The 12,716-nt window shown below is 44.4% G+C and overlaps 1 protein-coding gene across 1 annotated transcript; it reads left to right on the top strand.

Moving 5' to 3' along the window:
• The first annotated feature begins 933 nt into the window (after positions 1-933).
• Positions 934-7,516, top strand: LOC542225 (calcium dependent protein kinase13). Its single transcript, NM_001111835.2, has 11 exons — positions 934-1,657; positions 3,769-3,899; positions 4,277-4,318; positions 4,413-4,521; positions 4,715-4,793; positions 5,362-5,658; positions 5,840-5,949; positions 6,409-6,513; positions 6,643-6,705; positions 6,926-7,093; positions 7,191-7,516. The coding sequence occupies exons 1-11, from the start codon at positions 1,073-1,075 to the stop codon at positions 7,326-7,328; spliced, it is 1,827 nt and encodes a 608-aa protein (NP_001105305.2). The 5' UTR covers positions 934-1,072; the 3' UTR covers positions 7,329-7,516.
• Positions 7,517-12,716: the final 5,200 nt, after the last annotated feature.

The raw sequence follows: 12,716 nt of genomic DNA, 5'->3' as shown, positions 1-12,716 counted from the left end.
GCATGTACCGCTTGGGGTTTGCTCCATGGAACATAAAAGCCGCCGACGGTAACTGACACCTGCAAGTTGTACCTAACAACACGTTTGTAACCTAGATTAAAAGCTTAATTAATGTCACGACGAAGCTTAATCGTGCACGCATGTCGGATCTCTCGGCGGGGCTAGCCAGCTTGAAAATGCGGCGTTTACATCTGAATAAGCTACACATGTGCAATGCAACTCCAGCCCACATCATACGAAGCTACCGAATTCAAGAAGGGAAATCCATCTTTCAGGATTCAGACGGCAGCTAGCTACACATGTGCATGCAGCTCTCTCATCTGAATCGACCGAGTCAAGCGATGACTTTTTCTTTCTTTCTTTCCTTCTTCTCCTTTTACTATTCAGTACTACCAGTGTGGCGGACAGACTGGAAAACGTCAACACGGTTGCATCGCATGTGTAGCTAGCTATTCAGCGTCGATCGAGAGACGAGCAACCGCGCGCGCTTGTGCTGCCGGTCAAGAACAACTTGGATTTGCTCCTCCTCTTCTTCTTCGTCGTCGTCGGTGCTGGAGCTGGGCTCTGCAGACTCGCGTGAAAAGTCTACTAGTGTTCTTCAAGCGGACTGACGTCACCCGCGCCGGTTTCCCACGCATGCCGTGGTGGCGCGGGCAGGTGGGGGTGAGTGGATGGCAGGTGGACCTGCGCCGCCCGGGGACCACCGGTCAGAAAGCCGTTTTCGGGTGAAAGAATGGAAAAGGGCAAAAAGAAAAATTTGGAAATGCAGTTGGTGATTTCACGGTCGCCTCCCTGGGACCCGACCCGGCCCGGCGCCCTGCCCCTCTCTCTCCTCTCAGCTGCCGCGCTGTAGCCTGTAACTGTAACCGAGGCGAGGCGAGAGAAATAACGGACGCCACCTCCTCCCCCTCTCTCGCCCGCTTCCTGCTCTCTCTTTCTCTTTCTCCCCTGCTTCCCCTTCCATTCCCGACGGACGACGCAACAACCCGCCTGCCCTGCCCTGCCTCACGCTCGCACCCGCGGCGGCGCGGAGGGCCGGAACCTAAACCCTAACCCTAGCGGCCCGCCCGCGATGGGGCAGTGCTACGGGAAGGCAGGCGGCGCGTCGTCGCGGCGGGCGGACCACGACGACCACGCCCACGCGGTCGCGCCGCCGTCCCCGCTGCCGGCCAACGGCGCGCCGCCGCCGCAGCCCGCCACGCCCGGGCGCCGCAAGTCCGGATCGGCCACGCCGGTGCACCACCAGGCGGCGACGACCGCCTGGCCCAGCCCGTACCCCGCCGGCGGGGCCAGCCCGCTCCCCGCGGGCGTGTCGCCGTCGCCTGCCAGGTCCACGCCCCGCAGGTTCTTCAAGCGGCCCTTCCCGCCGCCCTCGCCCGCCAAGCACATCAAGGCCACTCTCGCCAAGCGCCTCGGCGGGGGCAAGCCCAAGGAGGGCACCATACCGGAGGAGGGCGGCGCCGGCGTCGCCGCCGACTCCGCCGAGGCCGAGCGCCCGTTGGACAAGACGTTCGGCTTCGCCAACAACTTCGGGGCCAAGTACGACCTCGGGAAGGAGGTCGGGAGGGGACACTTTGGCCACACCTGCTCCGCCCTGGTCAAGAAGGGCGAGTACAAGGGCCATGCCGTCGCCGTCAAGATCATCTCCAAAGCTAAGGTACTCAAAGCTTTGCTCGTTGGGGGGGGGGGGGGGGGGGGGGGGTGCACTCCTCATGTCAAATTCCACCTTTTTGGAATATTTTGAAATTTCAAATAGTACCTCTATCTGTCGAGGTAACCGGCATGTGTTCGCGCCGAACCGAAACCTTGGTGGTTAAGGGGCTTTGGTTTACTAATTTTTACTCCATTTTATTTCATTTGTCTCTAAATTAACAAACACGGAAACTAAAACTCCGTAGTTGTTAATTTAGTGACTAAAATGGAACAAAATGGAGTGATTAAAAATTAGTCCCCAGGAACCAAACAAAAATGGTCCGGATTTTGCCTACTGAAGGATACTTTTGGGACTTCCTATTTCAATTTTGGAACTTTGCTCTTAAGTTGTTTGGCATTGGCGGCTTTTTGTAGGAAGTAACATAGGAAATCCTAGGATCTTGCATGGTACTTGACCAGTTGTATTTTAGCAATATGTTGTCTAGCGCAATATCTTCTCTTTTTTTGTGTGGTTTTAGGATTTTTTTGACTTTTCAAACAGTAGGGTTGCGCCATGAAAGCTTAATATATTTACTGTTCCATTGTTCAATCCCGATAACATGTCTCCAGTTGCTCCGCTAGATAGTTTGGCTGGTGAGAGTAAATTGTCCTAGTTTCTTGGTTGTGACACTGAGTAGGGGGTTTGACAGTTCTCAGCAGGTTCAGCTGATGCTGGAAATCATGCTAATCTTATGTTTTGAGAAAGGAATGCTTGTAGGAACTTTAGGATGCCGAATAGTACAGTGATTGAAATTATTGGCGAATTACCCAATTCTTGTCCGTTGTTAATTAATGATAAACAATACAGTGCATATCCTGATCTACTCTTTCATTCCCACCTTCTTGTTTGGTGAACAAAGGTCTGCATTTTCCAGCTGGATCCAGTGGAACTTTAGGAAAACCTAACTGATTGTGATTGTTCTATTAACGCATTGCAATTTGCCTTAGGAGCCTAGATTTGATGAAGGTGCCCAAGCTCCATAGGGGATAGCATCGCATAAATGAAACAAAATAAGAATGTCTTACATTGCATCATTCTTAGTAGTATTCTTCTTCATGAAGGAACAATATTGGACTTGTTGACTAGATCAAACAGCTGATAATTTAATAGCTTCTATCATTGTTTTCAGATCGCCTGATCGTCTGATCGATGCCACTGGGCGATCAAACGATTAGTCGCGATTAGGCGACAATCAGGGCGATTAGTCGCCGCTGATCGACCCTAATTGTCCATTGATCGTCCTATGTATTTCCAGGACATATATAGCACTATATATATAGATATTTACTTATATAGTATAGAGACTTGCTCAAAACAAGCACACGTATAGACAAGGCAGCAGTATAAATAGTCCAAAACAGCAGTATGAATACTTAAATTAGTCCAAAACAGCAATATGAATACTTGAATAGTCCAAAACAGCAGTACATCTCCAGCAACAATTCTATATGAAATTATGAAACTGCAATTCTACAACTTACTAGACCATGACTAAGAAGGCAACACCTATATGAGATCATCATACAACTGAAGTTTGAAGTCTTAACTAAAGTATGAAACTCTGAACCTGAGTAATTAACGTGACTGATTGCTAACCAGACGACTAATCGCTACATATCGCCGACTAGTCGGACGATATGGATGATCAGATCACCTGATCGAATCGAACCCCCTTATCGAGCACTGAGTACTGATCAGCCCGACTAATCGCGATTAGTCGGACGATCTGAAAACAATGGCTTCTATAAATTTAAAGATTAACTGATGTAGCATTTGGTCGATTTTTATGGGGTCATGATGTTCCCAGAACACCACCACTAAATTTCGTAGTCTCATCCACATCTGCTTGGGAAAAAGGAAATCACGAATTCTTGCCAACAATTCTGTGATATAAGAAATTTACTCTGTAAATATCTGTTGCCTTGATTATTATCTCGATATATGTTGTGATGTTTTCTTGTCTTAAAGTTTTGACCATGTAAATGTATAATACTTACATTTGTTCTTTCTTTGGATGATGTAAACATTGCCTCTACTTCTGACTCAAATGAAATATCATCTTTTGGTTTTGGTAGATGACGACAGCCATTTCCATTGAAGATGTTCGTAGGGAAGTCAAGATTTTGAAAGCTCTATCAGGGCACAATAATCTCGTCAAATTCTATGATGCATGTGAGGACGCCCTCAATGTCTACATTGTCATGGAGTATGTTTTTTGTAACCTTTTGTATGTGAATTTATAGACTTATAATTCAGAATTAGGGGTGTTTTGTTTGAGATTATAATTTGCCTAGTTCAAAATTTGTTGGATTATAAAATCTGGGCAGATTATAATCCCAAACAAACACTCCCTTACTAGATTAGGCTTCTTTAGATACAACATTTTATCTGTCTTCTGCTAGCACACTTTAAAACAGATCCTCCATGCTTGTGCATTTCCTTAGATCACTCACTGCTAATCATATCCTTTTGTGTACACAGTATAGTAGTATCTAGCATGGTGCATAAATGGTCTTCAATGAAACTAACGTAATAGTAATACCTATCAGGTGCTAATTTCTTCATTTTTTTCCTTTTGAACAGATTATGTGAAGGTGGAGAGTTGCTAGATAGAATTTTGGCTAGGTACTTTTTCCAACACAGTATATTCATCTATAGTAGCCGAGTAGCAGTACCTCTTGTTAATGCTTACCAAGGATGCAAACTTGAACTATTGAAGAGGCGGGAGATATACAGAAGAAGATGCCAAAGCTATCGTTGTACAGATTTTGAGTGTAGTGTCCTTCTGTCATCTTCAGGGAGTAGTTCATCGTGATTTGAAGCCAGAGGTATGCTTGAACCACTTCGTTTATGGCTTGCATATATGTGCAGTTCAGTACTTCAGTAGGTGTTTGACTGGGGTTAGTTCTGCCATCTTATTCAATAGCACTTGCTGTTTTTTGTATTTAATTGACAGCAATAATGCTTGTTTTGAAAGCTAGGCTGCCTTTGTGACGTAGTTGCTATATTTCATTGGCACAGAATTTTCTTTTCGCAACAAGAGATGAAAGTGCTCCTATGAAGTTAATTGACTTTGGTCTGTCTGATTTTATTAGACCAGGTAATGTACTAATATTTATCTCTTTTACACGGCTCACATGGTTATTTCTGCTCTTGTAATTAAAAGTCATTACTTTGTTCAAAAGTACATTTCTCAGTTAGTCAGTCAGCAGCTTAAAAACATTGATTGCTAATAAAACCTGGGTTTAGGTGAACTTCTTACAACAGAAATCAGGCAATACAGTGTTAGTTTCAGGATATTTTTTGCTGTATACTCAGTCTCGAGGATTTCATTACGCAAGTTTGAACCGGATGTGCATTTTATTATGGTTTTGCTTTTCCATACCTTTGTTCATACTTCATAGTGTGCCCCAGTTAGCTCTTATGCTGTACAAACAGATGTTTGTCATAGGCTGCATTTTGATGATTTGCTTATTAGTCTTGCATTTTAATTGTTTAGCTTGTGCATACATGCTAGGATCATCCTGTGTGTTGACTTTGTTTTTGCATCTTTCTTTATGTTTGGAACTTGGAAGACACTATCATTATTTACAGTTAACCATTTCTTTTGCTCATTCATTAACTCAATCTTATACTTAATCTTATATGTTCTGTGCTACATATTGCAGATGAAAGGCTCAATGATATTGTTGGAAGCGCATATTATGTCGCTCCAGAGGTTCTACACAGATCGTACAGTATGGAAGCAGACATTTGGAGTATAGGTGTCATAACATACATTCTGCTCTGTGGCAGTCGGCCATTTTGGGCAAGGACAGAATCTGGGATCTTTCGGTCTGTATTAAGGGCTGATCCCAACTTTGACGATTCACCATGGCCTTCAGTATCGGCTGAAGCTAAGGATTTTGTGAAGAGATTTCTGAACAAGGATTACCGTAAAAGAATGACTGCTGTCCAAGCACTGAGTAAGTCGTCACATTTGCATATTTTGTGTTGCCTCGTGATTGTGACATCACATTATCCCACTTCGCCTTTTTGTACTTTAAGCAGATTTTATTAACATCTATTTTAGGAACTGCTATTAAACACATTATATGACACGATAATGGCAAAGATGGAATTTACTTTTCCCTTATCTGCTTGCAGCTCACCCTTGGTTACGAGATGAACAAAGGCAAATTCCATTGGACATACTCGTTTTCAGATTAGTTAAGCAATATCTTCGTGCTACTCCTCTTAAACGTTTGGCATTAAAGGTACAGTACGGACTTCATGGCCTTTTCTGTATTTATTTATAAACATTCTTTCTATTCTTTATCAGCCTTTGCTGATACAGGAATGTGCAATTGATAAATGTACACGTGCTGGATGTGGTAAAAAAGGCCACATGATGGCTGTTTAACCCTCCCAACAGTAGAAGTTATAGAAAATGGGCTCATGAGTGGTGTATGTTTCTAGTTGTGCCTTTGCCATGTCTTTTAAGGTGTTTATATTTTATTTTACTTTGTGATCCAGTACCTTTTCAATTTATTATGAGTGACTGATGTTGGATGTTACTTTTATTGGTCATACTAGTGCTTCAAAACTACTATGGATTCCTACAGAAGTCCTAGGTCAAAATTTGGCAATAGCGTAGTGGCAAATTGTGGTGTAACCGTCAAGCAGCAAAGTAACCACTCATTGATGTAGTAACCCAACATCTTTCTTTGTCACAGGCACTATCTAAGGCTTTAAGGGAGGATGAACTGTTGTATCTTAGATTGCAGTTTAAGCTGCTCGAGCCCAGAGACGGGCTCGTATCGCTCGACAACTTTCGGACGGTGCGTTATTTGTTGTTTGCTGATTTGCCTGCCTCGTCAAAATATGGAGACATGTCAAAAAGCAGAACGCTTGCTCATGTCGCATTATGTTGATGTTCTAACTCCTGAACTCGCGTGGTGTGTGACCAGGCTCTGACGAGATACGTAACTGATGCTATGAGAGAATCAAGGGTTCTTGAGTTTTTGCACGCGGTAAGGGTTCGTCGCTGTGACCCTAAGCAAAGGATTACACAGTGATGCTCATCATATCTGTCTGCAGGGACATCGTTTCCGTATATTGTCTTCAATTGTAATGTTGAACAATTAATGCCCTACGCCCAGTTTTGAGCCGATGTCGTGATTATACAGCGATAGCAGTTAATTGTATTTGATGGTTGGAGTTGCTGACCCCCTTCACATGCTTGTGTCTCAGTTGGACCCGCTTGCGTACAGAAAGATGGACTTGGAAGAATTCTGTGCGGCAGCAATCAGCCCGTACCAGCTGGAGGCTTTGGAAAGCTGGGAAGAAATCGCTGGAACGGCTTTTCAGCACTTCGAACAGGAGGGCAACCGAGTTATATCTGTGGAGGAGTTGGCGCAGGTACGTAGCGAGCGGATGTGCATGTGCCTATCCCTCCTCCCTCGTCGGCTCAAACGCCTTCAGCAACGCTGATCGTGACATGTTTGATCGTGTGTAGGAACTAAGCCTCGCCCCGACTCACTACTCCATCGTGCAAGACTGGATCAGAAAGTCCGACGGCAAGCTTAACTTTCTTGGGTTCACCAAATTTTTGCACGGTGTCACGATACGGGGCTCAAACACGAGACGACACTAAAATGGACGCGAACTGTGTATTCGCTTCTAATTTAAAGCCTCTCTCTCGTCGATTATATATAGATGGCCCTGATTGGTGTTTTGTGATGTCGCGCGGCTAGCTGTTGTTGTCATAGCTTTTTGTAGAGTACGTGTGAAGATCATCGTGATGGCGAAATCATATGGTTTGCTCAAAAAATTCAAGTGTCATTTGTTCCTCGCCGATTTTGAATCCATCATCCGTGGGACAAAGACCTTTTGTCAACGTGGCGCTAAAGTTGACATCGTCGCTACTCCCCAGTTTCTGGTCCACAAAGTACTTTGTTTTGAATGGGCTTTCTTGTAAGCCTTCTAGTCTGTTGCATTGCACTTGCTTCTGGTTCACGGGCTGATCTGGGCCCAAACTTGTACAGAAGACTAGTGTAGAATGCCAACAGCTGAGTAGGCACTGAGTACCCAACTAGAAGACCATTCGTAGATGTGTCTTTCGAGAGAGACGCGTGCAACTTGCTCTTCGACCGTCCGGTAGCTGGAGAGAGAGAGAGAGCAGAATCCATAGCAGTTAGCTTAGCAATGTCACAAGGAATATGTGAGGCTGGTCACCGATGGGGTGCCTTTGGTCCTGTTTGTTTCGGCTTCTGGCAGCTTCTGGCCACCAAAAGCTGCTGCGGACTAACAAACGCTCAGCTTTTCAGCCAGCTTCTATAAAATTCGTTGGGCCAAAAACCATCCAAAATCAACATAAACACATAATCGGTTGAGTCGTTGTAATAGTAGGAATCCGTCACTTTCTAGATCCTGAGCCCTACGAACAACTTTATCTTCCTCCACATGTAATTGTAATTATACTCAGATTCTCCCCACAGCCAGATTCTCCTCACAGCCGGATTTTCAGAAAAGCTGGTCAGAAAAAAGCCGAACCAAAGAGGCCCTTTGTCTTCTTGCAGGGAGAGATATATGGAGCTACACTACACTACAGTGAACGGACCAGCAGCTGTCACAGTCACACACATACACAAACACAAATGGTGGTCTCCGTCAAGCTGCAACACAATCTGCCCGTACGGAAAAGGACGCGGTCCGTATGCATGCATGTTTATCTTCCTTTTGTCCATATGCAATGCCGGCCTAAAAGTAGAGTGCAATAATGCTGCTTCTTGTTCATTCCTCCTCATAGCTTTTGATTCGTTATTATCTCACACGGATATGCCAATGTGTGTTCCCCCTCTTTAATAAACCTAGTATATTATTGTTCCCTCTCTATATGAGCAGTTCTTAGAGGACCATATTTGAATGTATTAGAGCTAATAGTTAGCTGCTAAATCATCCAAACAGTGTAGCTAATACTATTTACTACTTTTTGCAAAATTAACTAGCTAATTACACTAGTAATTTTTTTAGTCAATTAACTATTAGCCCTATTACATTCAAATAGTTCGTTAGACTATAGGGTGTTTGGTTTCTAAAAACTACTTTTTAGTCTATCTATTTTGTTTCATTTTAGTTTCTAAATTAATAAATACAGTGTTTTAGTTTCTATATTTAACAATTTATGAACTATACGGGCGTGCAGTAGTGCAGTATATATGCTTAACATTTCATATATAGTATATTCCTATGTAGGAACATGGAAAGCATGGAAGAAACCTACACACGTCACAAGCAAAGCACCTACTCCTACCTGCTATATTCTATGTTATATTATTATATACTACGTACAAATAAGACGAAAAAAGACTGACGAGTTTGAAGACATATGCTTGGACAAACGCAGAAGAAATGATGCGCGACAAACATGACGACCAAAACCGCTGAGATCACAAAAGCAGCTAGCTAGCAATCATAAGGACAACTCCGTCCTCGATCGGTCATAAAGAGAGGGTGTCACGCACACAACTCCGTCACAACCGTAAACAAGTCAAAGAAGCAGATAGCAAAAAATAAATCTTTTGATGACTCACTCCGTCCACATGTATATATGTAGCAGTGTCAATGAGTGATGGCAACTCAAGTGTCGTGGCCTAGCCTCCATTAAAGACCATGCATGGCAAGGCTGAATATATAAAAAGGGAAGCTGGAACGGGACAAAGCGGTGATCGAGATGATCAACACCTCATGAAAGAAAGACATATAGAAGACTACGAACTTACCCTGCAAGATCATGCAAGTCTAAAAAGAGTTTACTGTTTACCGAGGATAGTTAATTAATTACTAGTTAATCTACACATACAAGCGTGTGCGGTGTGCCCATTGCTTTGTGCTGCAGCCTGCATCTCCATATATCAATGGCCCATAGAAAGTATTTGGTCCGCCGCCCTACATACGTGACCAGGTCCCTCTGGTACTAGAATGTACTAGAGTCCTGACCAGAGACCAGACCAGGGCCTGCATGATGCATGCAGTGCAGGATGATGCACTAGAATCCGACTCAACGGTTGCAGTACCAGGTGGCCTATGTTCCCAATGCAATGCAATGCGATGCTAGTATGCTACTCACTCATTGCAACTGTCCTTCTCTTCTTAGAATCTCGTTCTATAATCTCATTATTAACTAAACATGGTCTGATCGAGTTTTGTATTGAGTCTTGTGACACAATCTTACAATCTCAACACAACTTGATAATATAATTTTGTATTGAGTTTTGTGCATTATATGCATCTTCTCTCAAATCAAAATCTATGGAGAACCAAACATCACCTAGATTGACAAACGCATATATTTTAGTCCCTAGCTAGCCTAAAAAAAGGTAACTAGAATGTGTTTAGTTTGGCTTTTGACTGTGGCCTCCCAAAAACCAAATCAAAGGCCTCATTTTAGCCAACATTTTTTCCTTCTTCCAAAGACGACAATATTTATGGCAGTGGAAATTTGAAAGCATCTCTGAACCTGCTTTTAACAGCTTTTAGGTGAGAGAACTATACAAATACTACCCACTTACCACTGATAAGTGGAAAATACCGTTTCGTTCACTCGTCTGTGAATCCAATAGCCTCAACCAATTTCACCAAACTTTTGAGCTTTTTTTTTATTTTATAGCTCAAAGCCCAACAAAACACACCCTAAAAGAGACTAAGGGCTTGTTTGGTTCACTGTCTAATTTACCATAATTTATCTAACTTTTTATGTCTAAGATTAGTTCTTTAATTCAAACGACTAACCTTAGTCCAAATGTGACACAGTTAGCCACGAACCAAACATGCCTAACCGTCTATGCCCCTCTTTCATTATTATACTGTCTAGGTACGAGCGTGAGAAGGGTGATTATTAGCTGAAGTATATCATAGTCTTTTTTTCAGGTGTTTTAATGGTACCAATCACTTTTAAACAGAAGAGTAAAGTTTAGTCTCTCACTACCGGAATCCGAGCCTTTGCTGAGTGCTCGGCGCTTTGCCGAGTGTTTTTTGTCGGGCACTCGGCAAAGAAGCCTTTGCCGAGTGCGGCGCTCGACAAAGTTCTGCTCTGGGTAACGAGCTCGTTTACCGAGTGTAGGACTCTCGGCACAGAAATACACTCGGCAAAGATGTCTTTGCCGAGTGCCGAACACTCGGCGAAGGCGGCGTTCGGCAAAACTTATGTTGAATACTTATGTCAGAGCTTGAGACTTATGTATTGATACTTCTGAACTTGTGTTGATACTTCTGAATTTGTGTTGATACTGTTTGTGTTGAGAACTTGTATATTAATGTTTGTGTTGGATATTTATGTCTGTGATGATATCTGTGATGTATATATGTGATATTTGTGATGTACCTTTTGTTTGTGTTGACACCTTTTTGGGGTGCCAAACACTCAACAAGAACCAACGGCGGTGCTCTCTACACAGGCGCGGACGGTCCGCGGCCAGGGGCCGGACGGTCCGCGACCTCGCATAGGGCTACAGTTCCCTGCCTGACGGCCGGACGGTCCGCGCGTGCGCAGGGGTGACGGAAGATCGCCGGCGGCGCCTGGATCTCGCTCCCGGGAGGGATCCCGTCGGGGAGGAGAGATCCTAGGAGTTGTCTAGGCTCGGGTAGGCCGACTTAGACTCCTCTAATCGACGTAGAGTCGAAGAGAAGCAAAGAATTTGGGGATTGGAAGGCTAAACTAGAACTACTCCTAGGAAATAAATGCGAAATAGAAGTGTTATTGATTCGATTGATGATTACAAATCGGCCTTATACCTCTCTATTTATAGAGGAGGGGGGCTGGACCCTTTACAAACTAATTTCTGAGCTAATTTCGTGAATCTAGCTAACAACCGTAGCACAAAACTCGGAACCCTAAACTGCTCTACGCACACGCGGACCGTCTGGCCCACAGGTGCGGACCGTCCGGACCGCGGACCGTCCGGCCTCAGGGCCGGACCGTCCGCCAGCTCACTTTAGTGCTAAACATATGCCCCCTGCCTTTTGGTGGAGCTGAGCGAACCAAAAGCAACTAACTCGATGTGATCACATCGGTTTTATTAGGCATTTTGCCACTTACTAGGATGGTACGCAGTGGCCTTGGTCTCGATGGTTGACTCAACGGACGTGACCCCTTTAGCTTTAATCGAACTATCAATCCCAACACCGTCGAGCGTCATACTGATCCTGACCAATTCGTCACCTTGCTTTTCCTGATTTTCTAAGTGTTCTGGCGTAGCTCCGTAGTTGACCAGGTCTTCTTCTTGCAGGTCATCTTCCTCCATGGGTGTCGGTACATCGTTGGAGGTGTCTTGGTGTAGTGCGGATGGTTCGGCCTCAGGGGTCGGACGGTCCACGTCCTGTGCAGATGATCCGACCTTTATAGCCGGACAGTCTACCATACCTGCAGAGAGCTGCACAGTTGTCGTTTTATTTTCTATCTTTGTGGCCGTTTGATTTTTCTCAACGGCCTTTGGTCTCCATCTCTTTTGTGGTGGCGGATACTACAGATGCGTGTCATTGAATATTCTTTCCGTCTCCTTTTCCTGATTCTCCTTTGCTCCGAGGCGCTGTAATTTTCGCTTTTGCGATCGTGTCAATCCCGATGGGCACCATCGGGGCATGGAATATTTTGGACCGGCTGTTCTGTTGACAGTCGTACCTTCTTCTTTGTTTGTGTTGGTCGATTCACCAAAAATCATCGGCCCTTTGTTATTTTGTTGTACGACGACATCTATCGTTCCTATTTTAATGACGTCTCCTTTTATCATACTGTTGGAGGTTGTAGCTGTATGCCCCCCTGCCGGATTAGTCAGCCTTTGGGGCCGAGTTGTTCGGCAATCTTGATGGGCCTGTGCTCGTGGACTAGATTGAGGGGTTCTCAATCGGTCTTGTACTAGAGATGTCAACCTATTGAATACAGATGTTTGGGGTGCCCCCCACGCGGGGTACTGTGGCATCCCAAATGGGTATGGTGGCATGCCCCACATTTGATTTGGGACATATGGCGGAGGTATGTATGTGT

The sequence above is a fragment of the Zea mays genome, chromosome 6 (genome assembly GCF_902167145.1).
Source record: "Zea mays cultivar B73 chromosome 6, Zm-B73-REFERENCE-NAM-5.0, whole genome shotgun sequence".
In the NCBI taxonomy this organism is placed as follows: domain Eukaryota; kingdom Viridiplantae; phylum Streptophyta; class Magnoliopsida; order Poales; family Poaceae; genus Zea; species Zea mays.
This window is presented reverse-complemented; position numbering and strand designations above follow the sequence as displayed.